Below are 19,916 nucleotides of genomic sequence, written 5' to 3' on the forward strand. Positions count from 1 at the left end.
ATGCGCTATTATATGTTGCTGTAGTCTAGAGCTATGAATAGTGATGATAGAGGCTCCAACTTTCTTCCCGTGACATGGCTGACCAGGAATTTCTCTGGCTCTTACCACCTGCTATTGATGGATGCTCAACCTGTCTGGCCACTCATATACTCATAAATGTTTATAGCACAGAAGGAGGCCATTTGGCCCATCGTGTTCGTGCCGATCAACATAGATCTGACTACTCTAATCCCATTTTCCAGCGCTTGGCCCGTGGCCCTGGAGCCTATGGAAATGCAAGTGAATATCTAAATACTTCTTAAATGTTACAAGAGTTTCTGACTCAACCACCCTTTCAGCCAGTGAGTTCCAGACTCCGACTACCATCTGGATGAAAAAAATTCTCCTCAGCTCCCCTCTATTCTTCTACCTCTTACTTTAAATCTATGCCCTCTGGTTATTGACCCCTTTACTAATGGAAAAAGTGCCTTCCTATCCACCCTACCAATGCCCCTCATAATGTTATACACATCATGTATACACCTTCCTTGGCCATCAAGTCCTGTGCCTGGATTTTTGCTGCATCAAGATGACTTGGGATCACTTTAAGAATGGTGGATGGGTCCTGATTCTGGGATTGCAGATCCCATTCCCAGGTATGCAATTTGCATCAGTGCCTTTTAAGGGTGCAGGATGGATCGAGTGTGTGGGCTCTCATCCGGCAGTCCCAACCTGCTTGTCTCTATTGCAGAGATAGGCATGTCCAACTCCTTTGCAATTTTCATGGAGTCGGGTCAGGTTATTAAAGAGTCGTGGTTCACAATTTGTCAGAGGTGTAGTGAACCATAGTCTGCCTGAGGGAACCTTTTAAAAGGTGAATTCAAAAGGTCCTGCTCATGCTCCCTATGCCAAGCTTTGCCCCCCATCCAACCCCCGTGGCCTCTCATTCCACCTATGCCAAGATATGGCCCTTCACCCACCCACCCCCCATGGCCCCTCATGACCCCTATACCAAGATGTTGCCCTCCACCCACTCCCCATGGCCTCTCATGCCCCCTTATGCCAAACTCTGTCTCTTTACCCACTTCCATTGCCCTTCCTGCCCCCTATATTAAGCTATGGCACTTCCATGCTCATTGAACCACTCTACGCTGTGCAGAAAAAATGGACCTATAGTGGCAATAGGATGCATGAAAGAACATTTTAAGATTCCTTTTTCTAAAGACCAATAAAAGTGTCAATCATCCAGACCCTTTAAAGTTTCAATAACAGACACTGCAAGCACTTGAAACTTCTTAAACCTTGTGTAAATAAATATTGTGCAATTGACAACAGACATCTGGAGCCAGAGATGTCAATCAAACAAAGTTTTCTCATGGACTCAGGAGCCTAATGGATGCCTGGGCTCTCAGCCAAGAATACATAATGAGGCTTGGCTGAGAGCCCATATATCCATTACTATGTTGAAACAGAGTTTTTAAGTTTCTACACTCATATGTTCTTGGAGGAGGTGGCACACAAACGAACTTGACCCTATCTCCTCACCCTTAGCTACAGGGATCAGTCTTGGGACCTCAACTGTTTACAATTTATATAAATTACTTGAATGAAGGGATGGTAGGATAGTTGCCAAATTTGCTGATGACACAAAGATAGATAGCAAGTAAGTTGTGAGGAGGACATAAGGCGGCTACAAAAAGATATAGATAGGTTAAGTGAGTGGGCAAAGACTTGGTAAATAGAATATAATGTGGGAAAATGTGAAATTGTACATTTTGGCAGGAAGAATAAAAGAGAAGCATGTTATATAAATGGTGAAAGACTGCAGAGCTCTGAGATGCAGAGGGATCTGGGTGTCTTAGTGCATGAATTGCAAAAGACCAATTTTTTAGGTTTTTTAATTCATTCATGAGATGTGGGCTTTGCTGGCTGGGCCAGCATTTATAGCCCATCCCTAGTTGCTCTTGAGAAAGTGCCAGTGAGCTGCCTTCTTGAACCATTGCAGTCCATGTGGTGTATGTACACCAACAGTGCTGTTAAGGAGGGAGCTCCAGGATTTTGAGCCAACGACAGTGAAGGAATGGCGATATATTTCCAAGTCAGGATGGCGAGTGAGTTGGAGGGGAACTTCCAGGTGGTGGTGTTCCCATCTATCTACAGCTCTTATCTTTCTAGATGGTAGTGGTCGTTGGGTTTGGGAGGTGTTGCCTAAGAAACCTTGGTAAATTCCTGAAGTGCATCTTGTAGATGGTACACACTGCTACTACTGTGTGTCGGTAGTGGAGGGAGTGAATGTTTGTGGATGCAATGTCAATCAAGTGGACTGCTTTGTCTTGGATGGTGTTGAGCTTCTTAAGTGTTGTGGGAGCTGCACTCATCCAGGCAAGTGGGGCGTAATCCATCGCACTCTTGACTTCTGCCTTGTAGATGGTGGACAGGCTCTGGGGAGTCAGGAGGTTGGTTACTCGTCGCATGATTCCTAGCCTCTGACCTGCTCTTGTAGCCACAGTATTTATATGGTTAGTCCAGTTCAGTTTCTGGTTCATGGTAATCCCCAGGATGTTGATCCTGGGGAATTCAGTGATGGTAATGCCAATGAACATCAAGGGGAGATGGTTAGATTCTCTCTTGTTGGAGATTGTCATTGTCTGGCACTTGTGTGGTGTGAAAGTTACTTGCCATTTGTCAGCCCAAGCCTGGATATTGTTCAGGTCTTGTTGCATTTGGACATGGACTGCTTCAGTATCTGAATGGTGCTGAACATTGTGCAGTCATCAGCGAACATCCCCGCTTCTGACCTTATGATGGAAGGAAGATCATTGATGAAGTAGCTGAAGATGGTTGGGCTGAGGCCCACTGTTCCCCGAGCTGCGACAAATGTGAAAAGTTTGACCAAATCACCAGATTACCCCAACTCCACCTAACTGTTTAATTTAGGTTACCAGAATACAAGCACCGAATTTGTAAACTTAACAAGTAAATATCTGCTTATTGAACAAATTACCTTTAACTAGTGGCAAAAGAAAGAAATGTGAACTGCTAACCTCTAACACTCTAACTCAAACTCTACCTCCTTCTTAAATCCCTATACACGCACACCCACAAGACACACAAGATGCACAAAACATGGATTTTAAGGGTGGGATAAAACAGTTCAATAGCACAATTCCAGAGTGCAGGATCCTATGGGTTGATTTTGAATGATGTCTTCCAAATTCCTTTCAGTTCTTGTTGATGACATGAGGTGGTATTTCAGCACTTTCAGTATTTAGTTCACTTGTTGAGCACTTGCCTTTCAATGTCTCTAAGTGATTTTCCCCTTTTCCTATTAACAGTGGTTTTCAGAGAGGGAGCAGGTTATAGAGATATGAGGAGAAAAAGCTAGCTAGCTATTATTGTGGAATTACTGGAATCTTTCACATGCAGGAGAAAGAGGTTTTTGGTCTTGTTCCTTTCAGGCTAGGAGCTATTTTGCTGCACTGTCCTCACATAAAAACCTGGTCACCTGGTCAGGAGCCAACTAAAACATTGTTGCCAGATAGCTCCCTTGGCCCAGGAATCTTTTCCGGCACCATCCTGTCTTTCATGGCATACTCTGTTCCAGGATTGTAACATTGTATATACCTCTCATCCGGTTCCAGTAGACATGTCTTTCAAATTGCAGCCATTTAGAAAATAAAAAGATATATTCCTTACATCATTGACTCCAGTTTTGCTAGGGCTCTTTAATATCACACTGGGTCAAATGCAGCCTTGATGTCAAGGGCAGTCACTCTCACCTCACCTCGGGAGTTCAGCTCTTTCATCCATGTTTGAACCAAGGCTGTAATGAGGTCAGGAACTGAGTGGCCCTGGCAGAAACCAAACTGGGTGCCTGTGAGCATGTTATTGCTAACCAAGTGCCACTTGTTAGCACTGTTGATGACCCCTTCCATTACTTTATTGATGATGGAGAGGCAATTGGCCGGGTTGGATTTGTCCTGCTTTTTGTACACGGGCACACCTGGGCAATTTTCCACATAGCCGGGTAGATGCCAGTATTGTAGCTGTACTGGAACAGCTTGGCTGGGGGCGCGGCAAGTTCTGGAGCACACGTGTGTTATGGAGCACACGAATATTGTCAGGGCCCATAGCCTTTGCAGTGTCTAGTGCCTTCAGCTGTTTCTTGATATCAAGTGGAGTGAATCGAACTGACTGAAGATTGGCATGTGCTGGAGACCACTGGAAGAAGCCAAGATGGATCATCCACTCAGCACTTCTGGCTGAAAATTGTTGCAAATGCTTCAGCCTTATCTTTTGCACTGATGTGCTGGGCTCCCCCCATCCCCATCCCCATCATTGAGAATGGGATATTTGTGGAGCCTCCTCCTTCAGTGAGTTGGTTAATTGTCCACCACCATTCACAACTGGATGTGGCAGGACTGCAGAGCTTAGAGCTGATTCATTGGTTGTGGGATCGCTTAACTCTGTCTATCACTTGCTGCTTATGCTGTTTGGCACTCAAGTAGCCCTGTGTTGTAGCTTCACCAGGTTGACACCTCATTTTTAGGTAAGTCTGGTGCTGCTCCTGGCATGTCCTTCTGCACTCTTCATTGAACCAGGGTTGATCCCCTGGCTTGATGGTAATGGTAGAGTGGGGTGTACAGCAGTCTATGAGGGGTTACAGATTGTGTTTGAGTAAAATTCTGCTGCTGCCCCCAGTGCCTCATGGAGGCCCAGTCTTGAGCTGCTAGTTCTGTTTGAAATCTATCCCATTTAGCATAGTGGTAGTGCTACACAACACAATGGAGGGTATCCTCAATGTGAAGGCAGAACGTTGTTTCCACAACAACTGTGCAGTGGTCACTCTTACTGATATTGTCATGGACAGATGCATCTGCAGCAGGCAGGTTGGTGAGGGTAAGTATGTTTTTTCCGCTTGTTGGTTCCCTCACCACCTGCCGCAAGCCCAGTCTAACAGCTATGTCCTTTAGGATTTTGATCAACCATTTCAGAGGGGCATATAAGAGTCAACCATGTAAGCCATGGACAGCAGATTTCCTTCCTGAAAGGGCATTACAACAATCCAACTTTTAATTCAAGATTTTTTATTGAATTTAAATTCCACCATCTGTCGTGGTGGGATTTGAACCCAGAGCATTGCCCGGGTCTTTGGATTATTAGTCTAGCAACAATACCACTATACCATCGCCTCCCTCCAGTACAGCAAGTAATTAGGAAAGCTAATAGAATATATTGCAAGAGGAATTGAATACCCAAAGTAGGAAGATTTAGCTTCAGTTATACAGAGCGCATCTGGAGTACAGTGTACAGTATTGGTCACCTTATTTAAAGAAGGATGTGAATGTTTTGGAAGCTGACCGGAGAAGGTTTACCAGACTAATACCTGGAATGAGCAGATTGTCTTATGAGGAAATGTTAGACAGGTTAGACTTGTATCCACCAGAGTTTGGAAGATTAAGAGGTGACTTGACTGAAACATATAAGATCCTGAGGGGTCTTGATAGGGTGAATGTGGAGAGGATGTTTCCTCTTGTGGGAAAATCTAGAACTGGTGTCATTGTTTAAAAATAAGGGTTGTCCATTTAAAACTGAGATGAGGCAATTGTTTTCTCTCGGAGAGCCATGAGTCTCTTCCTGAAAAGGCAGTGGAAGCAGAGTCTTTGAATATTTTTAAGACAGAGGCGGATAGATTCTTGGTAGGCAAGGGAGTGTTAGGTTATTGGGGGTCGGTGGGATGCAGATTTGAGGTTACCATCGGATCAGCTATGATCTTTTAGAATGGTGGAGCAGGCTCGAGGGGCCAGATGGCCTGCTCCTGCTGCTTGTTCATATGTTTCACCCAACACTGAGACATATCTACTTCCAGCAAAGATATTTGGATAGTGATTAGGCACAGGAGCTGCAGGTAATTTTTCTATCCCACCCTCTTTATCTTGAGGGCTGATATAGCGCTCTCATTGTTGCTTTAGACAAGTTCACCTTTTGAAAATATCTGTGTTAAAAGTGTTAACTATATATATTGTATATATATTTAATATACCTATATACATCTTTCTCTTCTGCCAATTAATGTTATTCAGGGTTAGAAGAAAAGAATGAATTGACACTTATAAATAGAATCACCACATCTATTTAGACAAACTTTTACTATCTTTTACCTGATCTTAAATTTTAAATATGGTTTGTTTGGCCCAACTTACCTTTATAAAGAGGGTCATCAGCAGTAATATTAAATTTGACATCCAATAACCCAACCCTTGCTAAACACCATACAGAGACACCTGGGCTACATCTGTTGGGATTTAGCTTTACGATTCTCTGTTGCATTCAGTTTTTTGTGAAAAGAAAAATATTGTAGGTTTGTTGCTTTCTTTTTATAATATTGTTATTGGAGTATGTGCAGACTTTAAAAATCAATGTGTTACTTTTAGTTAACCAAAAAGCATGAACAGTAATTAGTTAGAGACTTAAAGCAATTGCAAAGAGATCCATGGAAATCAATCCATAGGGAGAATATTAGCCACTAAACAGTGTCATATTATGAACCAATGACACCCTTCCAATTGTGCTTGTTTATTTGTGATGGCTTAGCACTATCGTATTTGAATATTGTCATGTTTTGGTTAATTGCACCAAGGTCAATCACTGTTAACTGATGCTGTTTAAATGGCAGTTGGCAGTTTGGTTGAGAAGCTGTAAGATTAGTTCTTCAAGTAGTGTTACACAAAGCTGGGAAGAGCCTGTGCTGTCAGGTCCATTTCCACTTGTCAGCTTTGCTTCCTCTCGCTTTATCTGGTTGAATATCTGGGAACCGAAGGTCAAAGCAAATTGACATCCTGTTGAGGGACACGGGATGAATAATCATATCTGCACAGTGCTCCTATCAGAGCAATATGGGAGCACAGTAGAATGAGAAATGACAATAATATAAAAAACAAAATGATTTTGGCAAAACCCTCCTACATTAAGATATTTGTATGTGTCCCAAACATTACATTCATCAGTAATCGCTTGTTTAATTCTCTGCTTGTTGCAGGCATTTAAAAAACAAATGGTCCAATTCACTAATACTGGCTTTTTCTTTAGGTCAGATGCACCAAAACTGAGATCCATACAATACTGAAGTGATATTATAGTATAAAGTGTTATAACATTTCTTCTCTTCACAAACTGCATCCCATTATTCTATTGTGTGGAATGATGTGAATTACAAGAATTGTGCATATTGCCAAACAATGCCTGAGGCAGAACATTAACCACCTCTGAATTGAGTCTCCTTAATATCTGCCTGGAAGGGCTGCAATGTAATAGTCAAATTCAACATTTGCCTCTCAACAAGGTGACCCAAATCGATTGCAAGTCAGCGATTTCGTGAACATATGATGTATCGGCTGTGACAAGAGTTAGATTGAAATTTTGATTTTTATTCAACAGAATGGAAAGTACATTTAGCTGAAGGTTATCTCGTAGAAGCGAGGTTAACCCCCTGACTATCAAATGTTGTTGTACTATAGACAATTTTTGTTTATGTTAGCCTGGAATACGCATTCAACCTTTTTTTTCACCCTTTAACTTGTAACGCAGTAGTCATTGCAGTTGTTGTTAGTCGCTTGCATGTTCTATTTATTCAGGATTACACTTAAAGCAGGAGGCAGTAAACAAACTTACTGTGCAATTTCATTTCTTATGTAAAAAAAAAATTCTTCAGTTAATTCACTAGTTAGATCGAATGAGTTGTTTTGGTGAATTTGCAGCATGGTGATTTCAAAAATTCAAAGCGATCATTCCATGAAAATATTTCACAGATCAATGACAATTGCTGTCTCTTTTCAAAAACGCCTGTCTTCACCCAGGGCGGAATTTTACAGCCCCCGTTGCGGCGGGGGTGGGGCTGTAAAATGCGGCGAGCTGTTCAAAAGCCCATCAGCTTCGGCGGGATAGGCTGTAAAATTCCGCCCCTAATCGCTCCCTTAATTGGCCTTTTCAAAAACATGCACTTCGATGTAGGAACTGCAGTGGAAGAAACTTGGTGAGTGTTGTAAGACATGTGGTTAATTTGAGATCAATTCAAAAGAAAAAGAAGCAGAGAAAGTCGAACCTAATTTGTTTTGCAGCCTCAGAATGAACATCAACTGCACCGATTTCAAGCTGAGCTGTTTCCCATCACCGATCTTGAAACAACAGCTTTTGCTATTTCATCAAACTGTCAATCGCCCAAGCTCTGAAATACTGAAGCTGCTAATACAATCAAATTCTATTACAGCAAGCAAAATTTTTACTAGAATTTATTTTTGGTAAAATGTATTATTATTGTAAATCTTACATGTCATCATGGAACAAAGGATTAGTTCTGAGTGCAATTCTCTTCGAACCAGCCTGAACATGGCTATTGGACATTCTGAAATGCATTTTTAGGGCACCCAGGAAATTGTATATCATTGGTCTCCATTCATCTTGCAATTTTGAGTTAGGTAGATAGAATTTGGGCTTTGTTGAATACCAAACACAACCCTGCAGGATCTTAGAAGAGCATGTGGTGCTACATTAGTTGATGATTATCATTCTTCAAACTTCTAGATCCATTGGAAATGTGAACTGGTTAATTGAAAGACGTTGTGTGTTGTGGGTTAGGAAGATGGCCCAATAATACATAATTCAATAGTAGCAATGAAACACTGTTTAATATATAGCAACGTTTCAACTTCATGATTGTGCAGCATTTTCCATGGATATGATTATGGTCTCATATGACTCTTAAGGTCTCATACAACCTATAAATTTGATGTATTTACAGAAAAAAAGGATTTGATATCCCGTCAGAGTTAAATCAGTCATTCATAGAGTCATAGAGTCATTAACGGCACAGAAGGAGGCCATTCAGCCCTTCTAAGCCAGGGCAGAAGCTATGATGTTACAAGAGGCTGCCACGCCCCTGAGTGGGATGAGGGAAACCAGCCAGAATTCCCGCTTCTGATCATTATGCAGTGCATGTTTACCACAATGGTGCAATGTGTTGCCGTGGCAACGGGCAGCATTGAATTTAGGGTAAAAGTACAATTCTTAAACATTAATCTTGCCTGGCCTTTGAGGGAGAGAAAAGCAACCCATTTTTTCCTTGTACATTCCAAGTAATTAATTATGAGATGGACATCAACAGGTAGAATAGGGGTTTTTAGTCAGGGAATAAGTTGAAGCCACAATGGAGTGAAGTTAAGCAGGAGTATAAAGGTTATCAAAAGGGAAGAATCGTTTTGCTTTTTCTTTTCCTAAAACTTGGACTATAAAATAAATAGCCTGGGCCCTATATTTGGAATCCATACAAGAGCTGCTGTGCAAATAAACTTATACAATAAAGAACCAAGTGAGGGTAACATCAATCTTATCGAGGTGTAATTGTAGGTACTTGATCAGGGAACACTGAGCAATGTGTATTGATTAAAGTATGGAACGTGCTAAATAATAATCATCTTGACTCTAAAGCAAGTTGTAAATCCAGATGAATTTCATTGTGATTTGGATGGTATGCATGGCTAGTTAAGCTATCTAATATGTATTTTTGGGAAACATACCTGATCTTTTTATTCTTTGACACTCATTTTCTTTTACCGTCACTCTGATTTCAATACATCATGCACCAAATCAAATGGAAAGATAGGCATTGGGTGACTTGCTGCCAAGACTTCACTAATCTCATTCTTTGGTTAGACATCAAGAGGTATACGAGATAGCTTTGGAAAATGTCTTCCTCAGATTTGCTCTCATTGGAAGACACTGGCATAATTGGTAACTCAGTGCAATGAGGGAATTAAACAGTTCTATTCTTCACTCTAATTTGCCTCAAATGCTAAAGCCTAGGCTCAGATCTTTTGCCATGATGGAGAGGTTCTCCGCTGTGGCAGAAATCCCGGGAATGGCCGAAAATTCTAAGTGCCTCCTCGGGGCCCAGCATTTTCCATCTTTGCAGAGGAAGGACTGGAGTTGGGCCAGGGTTCACGCATGCATAATTAACATTCACCAGCTGCCTCCACTGAAGTGGGATTTTGGAAGGCCAGAAGTGTGAAACCTGAAGTGTGCAGATTAGGACAGGTAAGAGGAGGCGTGGAATTGGTGGATTCATTTGGATAGCCAGGGTACCCCTTTGGAGAGATAAGGTATCCTTTGGGAGAGTTAAGACACCCTTTAGGAGAGGTAAGACACCCTTCAGAATTGTTAAAATTAAACATGATTATGCATTTTATGTATAAGACTCATTGGAACTGTCAAGCTGCCAAAGAACTGTCCAGCTGACAAGGAACTATCCAGCTGTCAAGGAACTGTCAATGAAATGTCCACATGTAAAGGAACTGTCAAGTAACTGTCAAAGCTGTCAAGGTCTTGTCCAAGGGTACTAGGTGAGTTGGCATGGAGTTTGTAAGGACAAAGAGTGGTGGATGGAAGCATACCTTAGCATAGGGTGTATGAGAGGCCATGGGATGGGTGGAGGACATGGTTTGGCATAGTGTGGCATGGATGGGCATCAGGAATGTGTTGGGGGTGAGGGCTGGAGGACTGTTGTGTATTTTAATCTTTTATTCAAATGCAGTGCTGGTGCACAGAGGCAGGCCTTCCACCCAGCTTGCATCCCCACATGGCAGCCTCCACACTTGATCTGGGTTCATCCACCCTGACTTCAACTTCAGCTCACATGCACCCCACCCCCCACCCACCCCCTGCTACCCGCCCCCAACCGAAAGTGAGGTTCAATTTGCAGAGCCAGGGAACCTCCCAACTTTGCGTATCCAACCCGGGGATGAAAGTCGAGGCCCTAATTTCTGAACTGAGCTGTGATAGTTTCTATCATCGCCTTGGTTTCAGAAGATTCATCAAAACAAATCATAATCCATCAGATGGCAGAGACTAATGTGTGTGCAGCTGTGTAGACTTCCATGTAGCCCAGAAACAATAGCAGCCTCTTATCCCTCCCATTAATCTATTGCGTATAGTTCCGCTGTCTTTTGTGTGATCCTTTGTGGGATATTATACATCTTTCAGATGGCACTGCTGTCTAAAAATACAGACAACATTTTAAAGGAGCTAACCTTTTCTGAATATTGCCAGATGTGAAAGAATGTTGACCTACTTGTTTGCTTGTTAAAGACTTCAGTCTGACTATCTTAATGCGGTAAGTATAAAAGAAAAGAAAGGGGCTGTTTTTCATTAAATTCTCAGAATCCTCAAATCCCAACGTGCTTTCTTATAAGTGTGATCACTATTGTTATGCAGGTGAACACAACCTCCAGTTTGTACATAGCAAAAACTTATAAACAACAAATGAGAATGTGTACTGCAGTTAATTTGGTTTTTCATGGTATTGATTCAGGGAGCAATGTTTACTAGGACATCAATAGAACTCTCTTTAACTCTAAATGGTATCATGACATCTTTAGCATTCACCTGAACGGGGGCAGAATCGTCCTAGATTTGCACTAAGTGCAGTAGCGGACGGGTAAAACGACAATTTACCCGCCAGATGGGATGGCGGGTTTTCACACTGTATCGTCCCAAACTCGCCACATTATTTATGCATTCCCAGGAAACACACAGTTTCCATGGTGGGCGGGTTCTGATTTGCCTGCCACGCAGTCACCTCGCAGCTTCATCATTCCAGGCACCACATTTGAAGTACAGCCGTGCTCAGTCCTTCCAGCCCAGGACATGGCCCCGAATGGCAAGAAGACTGCAGTCCTTGAGCTTCCTTTGGACGCTGTGGAGGCCCGCTGTGATGTCCTCTACCCTAGCTTTGGCAACAGGAGGGACAGCAACATTACCGCTATGGCTTGGTAGGCGCTGGCAATGGTGATCAATGCCAGTGCTGAACAGTAGCTGTTGGCCATTCCATGCAGACAGAGGATGAATGATCTCATCCATGCAGCCAGGGTATGGCAACCATCTCATCACTCTAAACTCACACACAAGCCCATTACATATTCACTGGTATCTCACTCACTGCCAGCTCAAGAAACATCACCACCCATTCTCACACACATACCCTCATGTTATCTGGCCTCATCTCCTCTGGAAAATGCCTCCTAAGCCCTCACCATCTTGAGGCCACTTGCACAGATCAACGTGTGTCCCCACACACACCCTGGGTTACCCTCCTTCCCCAGTACAGCTCTTGTCCTGCAGCCTCTCCTCTTGCCTGAGGCCACTTCTCCTCTTTTGACAAGTAACCCTTAGCCCTGCAGCCATTGAAAAGCCACCCACATATGACTGAACTGGTTGGTAGACACCTACTCGTGAGCCCCAGTAAAAGTGATGTGGTGCTGTCTGTGAAGCCTGGTGCTGATGACCGTGCATGCTGACCGAAGCAAGGCAGGCAAACAAATCCTGAAGTCCTGAGCGAAGTGCGGCCTGCCAAGTGCATGTTGCTAATGTGCTGTTGTGAAACACGTCGGCGTGTTTTCCAGCCAATGTGGGCGGATGATCCAGCTGCGGGCAGGGTGGGGTGGGAGGGGAAATTCAGGTGGGCTGGCCTAATAATAATATGCTGATGTATTACAATGAAGTTCCTGACGTCCAATGTTGGCGAATGTGGCTAACATCGGCAGGCTGAGCGGACGATCGCAAACTGGTTTCACACCGTCGTAAAACCGATCGCACCATATTGTCTGCTCCCACTACCGAACACGCCGGACACTGGCAGGCACGGAAGATCCCGGCCAGGGAAATGGAGCCTAGTTTTGTGCCTTATCCCAACATAACCCAGCACCTTGGATGAGCAGCAGTTCCTCAGTATAGCATTGAAGTGTGAAACTTAGATTATGTACTCAAGTCCTGAAATCGGACATGAGCCCACAACCTTCATGCTCAGTGGTGATAATGTTGCCAACTGAGTCAAATGCAAATGAGATGATCAAAAGGGAATGGATAGATTCCTGCTCAAGGTGGTAGAGGAAGGGTGACTGAAAATGATCAGTTTGGGTAAATGGAAAATGCTGGCATAGCCACATTTACTGCCCATTCCTCATTGATGCAACAGCTGACTGATTTGCTAGCTGAGCAAGGGTGTCAAAAGTCACACACATGTCAGATTAGGAAGGAGTGACAAGTTTCCCTCCCTGAAAGACTTTAGTGAGCTAGTGGACTTTGATGGTAATCTCTTTGCTTTGGGGTTACATAAATCACCAGATTTGTTGAATTCAATGTTACAATTTACAAGTGTGGGATTTAAAGTAACACTGACTGGGTCACTAGCCCATTATCATAACTACTTTACTCTGGTACCAGGCAAGACTCTGAGCATCAGATAGAGCAAGATTCACTCATTTGAGAACATCAAGACTATAGAAAGACTTACTTCCATCAGTCAGCACTTAGTCTTACAGCCTGCAGATTTATTTTAAAATTCAAGTTTAACACTATTTAAATTTTGCTTCTCGATTTCTCTTGTATTCCCTTGTAATCCTTGGTGGTGCCCTGTGTCATGAATCTTAGTTTAGATTTAATGAACAAAAAGAAACTGTAAAAGTGCCTAAGTTAATAACTTTTTTTTTAAATTGGAACTCCAGGAACTTTCTGACCTTCGTCATGCCCACAATAAACTGAAGAAGCAGTACCAAGACAAGATGGCCGAACTCACCCATTCCAATAGAAGAATTGAACAACATGAAACGGAGGTGAAGAAGTTAAGACTGCGGGTGGAAGAACTGAAGAAGGAATTGGCACAAGCAGAAGATGAGGTCTGTATTAACATATGTATTTAAAACTTTTGTGTTAGTAACCTGGATGTACAGTTGAAGTTAACTTATTGAACCTCCATCTTGAGTATATGCAACACTTGCAGCCTCAGGATTTTAATCAACTTTCAGGATTGCAGGTAAATAATAAAAGTAATTTATTTTGTTATGATCCCCATAGAGATTGGTAACTTTTAAAGAGAGATATGAAATTCACGCTGACTGATGGAAAGAATCACACAACAAGATTTCACGTTTTAAGACTTTTACTGTAACAAGAAAAGTAAAATCAACATAGACTAAACATTACTTAATGGGCAACTAATATATCAAACTACAGAAAAGGTGCTTCCACTTCAATCAAAAATACTTTATGGCTCGTTTGTCCATTACACTACATTCTCAGCAAATACGAGGCCTTGTAGATTAACTCCCACACTCCGCCCCAACTTTTTGGCAGGATCCCTTTTCCCTGCCACACCAGGGCAAGTCTTCTAGTGTTCTTTGAAAGCCCCTTCATTCTCCTGAGTATCCCCGAACTGACTTCCAGCAACAAGGCACATTCCTATGACTCCTTGGTCCTTAAATCACCACAAGTCCTGTCTCTTTGAATAAAACATCAGTTCTCCTTGGCATCCTACTCAGTAGCTAACACAAAACAGTCTTTTCCTCTGCTTTGTAAAGCAGCAGCTGTATTTGGACTCCCTCTCCTAGTCTCTTGAGTCTGAGAGTCTGTGTTCAGAAAGATCAGTTGCCCCTCATTTGGCCTACAATTTTGTGGAGTTATGGAAACTCCTTGGTTTATCCAAAATGACACTGGGACCCTGGATTCGGAAGTCATGCCCCCATTTCCAACAGGTCCTGTTTTTGCTGGTAGGGGAACAGGGATGGGACAGAACTCACACATGGGGGAACCCCAAAGTAAGCAGGTCCATTTGAACACAATGCTGAGGCCAAACAGATCCCATTTTCACTGGCGTGAGAGCCTTTTCCTGCAATGTATGAGTTATGAGTAGACATTAATGCTCATAAAATGCAGATAGGGTCTGTGGAACTGTCATGCTGTCAAGCTATTTAAATGCCAGCCATTTAACTTTTCAAAAAGAGCCTGCCTGTGTCTGTGAGTGGAAAAAAATGGTGCTTGCAGTTTCAATAGATGTTTGTTGACAAAACCCTAAGTGGCTTTATAGCATTGTTACTGATTGACTGCTTCCACAATCTGTCATTATCACAGTAGGGTTGGAGGGGGGTGGCATGTGAGCTATAAGTTCACAGTTTTATGAACAGCTCCAATAAGTTATTAAAGGATTAGGTCTCTTTAATTTGGTTATGAATACAATTCTTTGTTTTTTTTATAAGGAATCAAGTACTTGAGAGGATTTAAATGTTTTGAATGGGCTTTTATCAATGAGAGCATTTCTTGAATTAGTGAAGTCTGTAATATTTACTTAGAACTTTATTTTATTTCATCTTAGCAAGGCTCCTGAGGTCTGCCCATGGTGGATACTGGCTGAGTTGGCATAGAGGGTGTAAGGGCAAAGGGTGATGGGTGGGAGAAATGGGTTGGGATGAGTTGGCACTAAGTTGGCATAGGGGCTCTGAGGGGCCATGGGGCTGGAGAATTGTGAGGGGTGCGGATTAAAGAGTTTAATGTTTAACAACACAACTGGGATGAAGTCCCAGAACACTGAGGCAGGCCTTTTAACCAGCGTGCCTCAACAGCCTCCAATCTGTGTTCAGGACCAGTGGGCCTGACTCTATCTTGCACCTGCACCACCCCCCACCCCCCACCCACCCACCCACCACCCCCTGCAACCCCTGGAGAAAAGATCCTGCTATTCAGGGCACTTATTCCCGAGATGGGTACAATGAGCCAGAACATTTCCACACTCTGTGCACCATCCTCGGGAGCAAAAATCCGGGCTGTTGTGTCAAGATGTGAAAAGTAGCACTGAATTTCTACAGATTTCGGCTGGGCTACTTTCCCCATGGCAACCAAACCACACTGGCCTCTTTCCAGGCAAAGTCTTGTATGATTTCACCATCCACCATTCCAGACATTCCCTTTTACCTTAAATTAAAAGAGACAGTTTAAAACATAACTATCTTATAAAGTTGTGCATTTGTAACAATTTATATTATGATGTTTGATCAGAGATGAATTTCAAATATGTCTATCATTATCTTTCAGTTTTTATGTGCAAGCATTGCTAGTTGTTGTTAAAAGGAAAAATCAAGCTTTATAAACTTCTTGACTTCATGTAATCACACAGCACTAAAGGAGACCATTTGACCATCATGTCTATGCCAGCTGTTTGAAGGAGCTATGTCCTGAAGTGAATTTCACATCCCCTCTGGTCCAGAGCTACCATTCTTCCTGCTTTAATTACATTAGGATCAAACAGCTATTCATCAATATTACCAGCATTTGGCAATGGTGAAGATGCCTGAGATGAATATGACAGCTCCAGATCAATTAAACAATGGCTACGTTAGATATTTATTGTGTTCATCCAGAATCCTATGTCTTGCGAAGTCACTTGCCCAGTCTGGACTTTTCTACTGATTAATATTTACGTGGCTTTGGATGTTAACCCCCTTCTGTGTTGTGTATGCAAGTATAAGTCATCAGTTACAAAATTCAGCTTATGGCACAGATATTATTTTGTATTCACTTCCCCTTTGATGGGCTGAATTTTGCAAGACCTTTGGAGGCAGGCTGAGATGTGTGATAGCTGGCAATATGGTGGGGGAAAGGCATCGGGAGGGGGGACTGATGTTTCACTGCTGTCATGGCATAGTGCCAATGGTGGGAACCTTAGCGGCACAGCTGCCCGCCAGAAAGCCAAGTTAGACATTTAGTGGCCCAAGTAAGGGTTGCTTCCCTGTGGGTTTCCGTGGGAGCAAGGGGACCCTCCTTAATGGGGGCTCATGCCCATGCCTTCCTGGTCCCAGCTTCCCCAAACAGTCTTCCCTAAACTCACCAGTCTTTAAGGGCACCTTGGCATCGGGGTGCCTGCATCTTCGAGCTGCAACCTCAGCAGTAGACAGTGCTAGCTGTGGCATTGCTGAGCTGCCAGCCCCCTGATTAGGTCAACAGCTCTTGAGGGCACGCTGCCACCCTCAATTGATACCCCAAGGTCCTGTCACCCACTAAAGTGGGTTGGTTCCTAATTTCAGCTGGTGGTGGGATTGCAGCTTCTGCTGAAAAATTCAACCAAGCAAGTCTTTCCTGTACCACTTGCTTTTCTTAGTATCAGTTTATTCTGCTCCACACCTAAGGTTATTAATTTCTTGCTGGGATACAATTGAGGAGGCGTTGGTTGTCCTCTGCCTGACTGAGTGGCCATTTCATATGTGTGAATGTTGGTAGGGTATTTCAGTACAGGAGACACTACAGTCAAGCTGAGTCAGTCACATCCTCACTGGATACCTGTACACTTCCAGCAGGTGTCACTGAATGCTCACCAGGAATGCAAACCCCAGCAAATACCCCTTTCTCTAACCTAAATCTGCTGTGGCCAAACGTGGCTTTCTGACAATCACGCAGTTGCAGATGATCTAGCTCAGTATGGACCAGGGAGTGAATCCACCTTAGAGAGGAAGGATGCTTTGTGCTTCAGGTTTGAATCTCACTGTGCAATTAGTTTAGTTGGTTGGCAAGAGGGAAATCGAAGAGAAGTATTATAATGTGGCATTGCTGTGAAATTATGTCCTGGCCTCCACACATTTTCCAGCAGTTTTCACCATCTCATTCCCCATAAGTATCAAGGTCTTAGATTTTTAAATTGGAAAATAAATAAAATACAAGGAGAAGAAGTCATGAATTGACTCAATTTGAAGCCAGAAGCAGGCCTTAGCAGCCTTATGCCTCGCTGGAGATGCACAACATCCTCTTAAAAATCCTCTAATTAACTCTAACATGACCCATCACCTGAATGTATTTGTCCTAAATTTCTCAACCTAACTTCAATACTGTAACAGTGCAAGTTGAAATGCTAAAAAGATCTAAATATAATTGGAAATTTGAACTGTACTTAGCCACACATCGCATTCTTCAAATTGATTTCCTTGTAGTTGACCCAACCCTATTAAGCTACATATGCTGATGCTGTTTGTTTTTTCAAAAGACCAGTACCACAAAACTTGTCCTTCCATTTGCACTGCCTGACATTTTTAACTGCAAGATAATGACACCATTGAAACAGTGTCACCACCCTTGGCAGCATTGGTTGTCCCCATGCCTTCCTGGCCCCAACTTCCCTAAACGCGCTCACCAGTCTTCAAGGGCGCTTCCGCATCGAGGTGCCTTCATCTTTGAGCTGAAGGCCTTTTAACATCTCTTTAAAAATTAGGTTTATTTTTAAAAGCTCAAAGTTGAGATAAGAAAAGGTAATAGCCACTGTTCCCCGTAAGCTGCACTTGCATGTGCCTGCGCGGTAACCCAGTAGGACCGAGCAGGCCGAACACAAATTGTCCCCTTTACAATACCCCACATGTGCGACTGCACAATAAAAGTAAAGGTACAACACATTCAAATGAAGAGGACGCACGCAATGAAATAAAAAATAGAGGCGCCATCGGTAATGGTCCCTATTTTAACTCGGGGCATTAATGCAACATATATGGACCAAGGCAAGTGGCAAAGTGGCTTTATCTCCCAGATGTCATTTGAAAGGTTGAATTTGGGAATTACTACCTATCAGGAGCAGGATCTTGGATCTCACAAGGCCTCTGCTGAGGATCTGAGGGAACAGTTCCAGGCAGTAGAAATGTGTTCGGGGAAGGGGTTCTGAGGTAATTGCATTCAGGGAAAGAGAGGGAAGCCCAGGGCAGTCAGGCTCAAGGTTACCTTGGAAGGCTCTCTAGCCCACTAGGAAGCATTCAAAAATATGAGACATTAAAACTTGCATGGAACTTGTTCTGGCTACAATGATGCCTGCCACTGGGTTTCACCTCAAGGCTAGGCACTGAGTATCATTGCCACATTTGACAATTAAGATTGCATCAGGGTCTGGATGATGCCATCGGTCCTTACCTTTTAATATTTATGAGGTCTCCACCTGGGCAGGTCCCCAAGTTGCTGTAAACCTGGCAGTAATAAGGTCAACGGGCATGAACAACTTTGAGAACACAGATTTCCAGAAGGCATTCAGTGAAGTTCCCCATAAGAGACTATTAGCTAAAATTAAAGCTTATGAAGTTGAAAACAAATGATTAACCTGGTTAAAAGGTTGGTTAGCTAGTGAGAGATAGAGAGTAGGGATAATGAGTATGTATTTGAATTGGAAGGAAATGACTAGTGCTCCCCATGTGTGCTGGGCCTTCACTATTCACTATGTGTATTAATGACTGAGGTAACACAATAGAGAGCCATCTATCCAAGTTTGCCACTGACACCAAGATTGATGACATAGTAAGCGGTGTAGACAGGAGCATGAAATTATAAAGACATTGATACATTAAGTGAGAGAGCAAAACTGTGGCAAGTGAATTTCAGTGCAGGTAAGTGTGAGGCCATTCACTTTGGGCCAGGAAAGGATAGTATATTTTAAAAATGATTTAAAGCCAGGAACACAGGCGATCCTGAGAGATTTATGTAGTCAGGTACAAAAAAATCAAAAAGATTAATGGGATGTTAACCTTTATAAAGAGCTAGAATATAAAGGGAAGGAAGTTTTGCTACAGTTGTACAAAGCCCTGGTTAGACTACATCAGGAAAACTATGTATTTTTCTGGATGCTGCATCTTAGAAATGATATATTGTCCTTGGAAGTTGTGCGGTGCAGATTCACCAGAAAGTCACCAGGATGCTAAGGGTGAGATTATAAGAAAAGCTTACATAACCAGTGTTCCCTGGATTATGGAAGTTTAGGGGGTAATTTGATTAAGGAGATTGCAGCCCAATTTCAGGAAGCTTTTCCCTCATTTTATACACAATAAACTGGTGATATGAGGTTAAATGTATTTCCTACCATCCTGCCTGGAGTGTGTAATGCTGTACGAGATTGATTTTCTTTAAGGAGAATTTACTCTGACACAGATCCATAAGATCTGTTAGAATGTGTTGTTTAGAAAATAGCTTACAGCTGCTTTTTTTTTTTGCTATGCAGGCATCGCTATTTGGTAGTATATTGTATCAGGCAACTTTTAGACTTTCCTGACTACCACCTGACAGAAGGGGAGGCTGAATTACAGTATTTAATTAACAAACTT

General features: G+C 42.7%; 1 protein-coding gene across 6 annotated transcripts in view; it reads left to right on the forward strand.

Moving 5' to 3' along the window:
* The window catches only part of LOC121279003 (coiled-coil domain-containing protein 102A-like), a 638,600-nt gene that overhangs the window by 344,275 nt on the left and 274,409 nt on the right, over nt 1-19,916 (forward strand). For 5 of the 6 annotated variants that reach the window (XM_041189720.1, XM_041189721.1, XM_041189723.1 and 2 more), the window contains one exon: nt 13,533-13,703. In XM_041189720.1, coding sequence (XP_041045654.1) covers nt 13,533-13,703 — 171 coding nt within the window. Of the gene's footprint in view, nt 1-13,532; nt 13,704-15,973; nt 16,158-19,916 lie in introns of those variants that run through there. The other variant, XM_041189725.1, reaches the window with a different exon arrangement.

Source organism: Carcharodon carcharias, chromosome 6 (assembly GCF_017639515.1).
Source record: "Carcharodon carcharias isolate sCarCar2 chromosome 6, sCarCar2.pri, whole genome shotgun sequence".
Lineage (NCBI taxonomy): Eukaryota > Metazoa > Chordata > Chondrichthyes > Lamniformes > Lamnidae > Carcharodon > Carcharodon carcharias.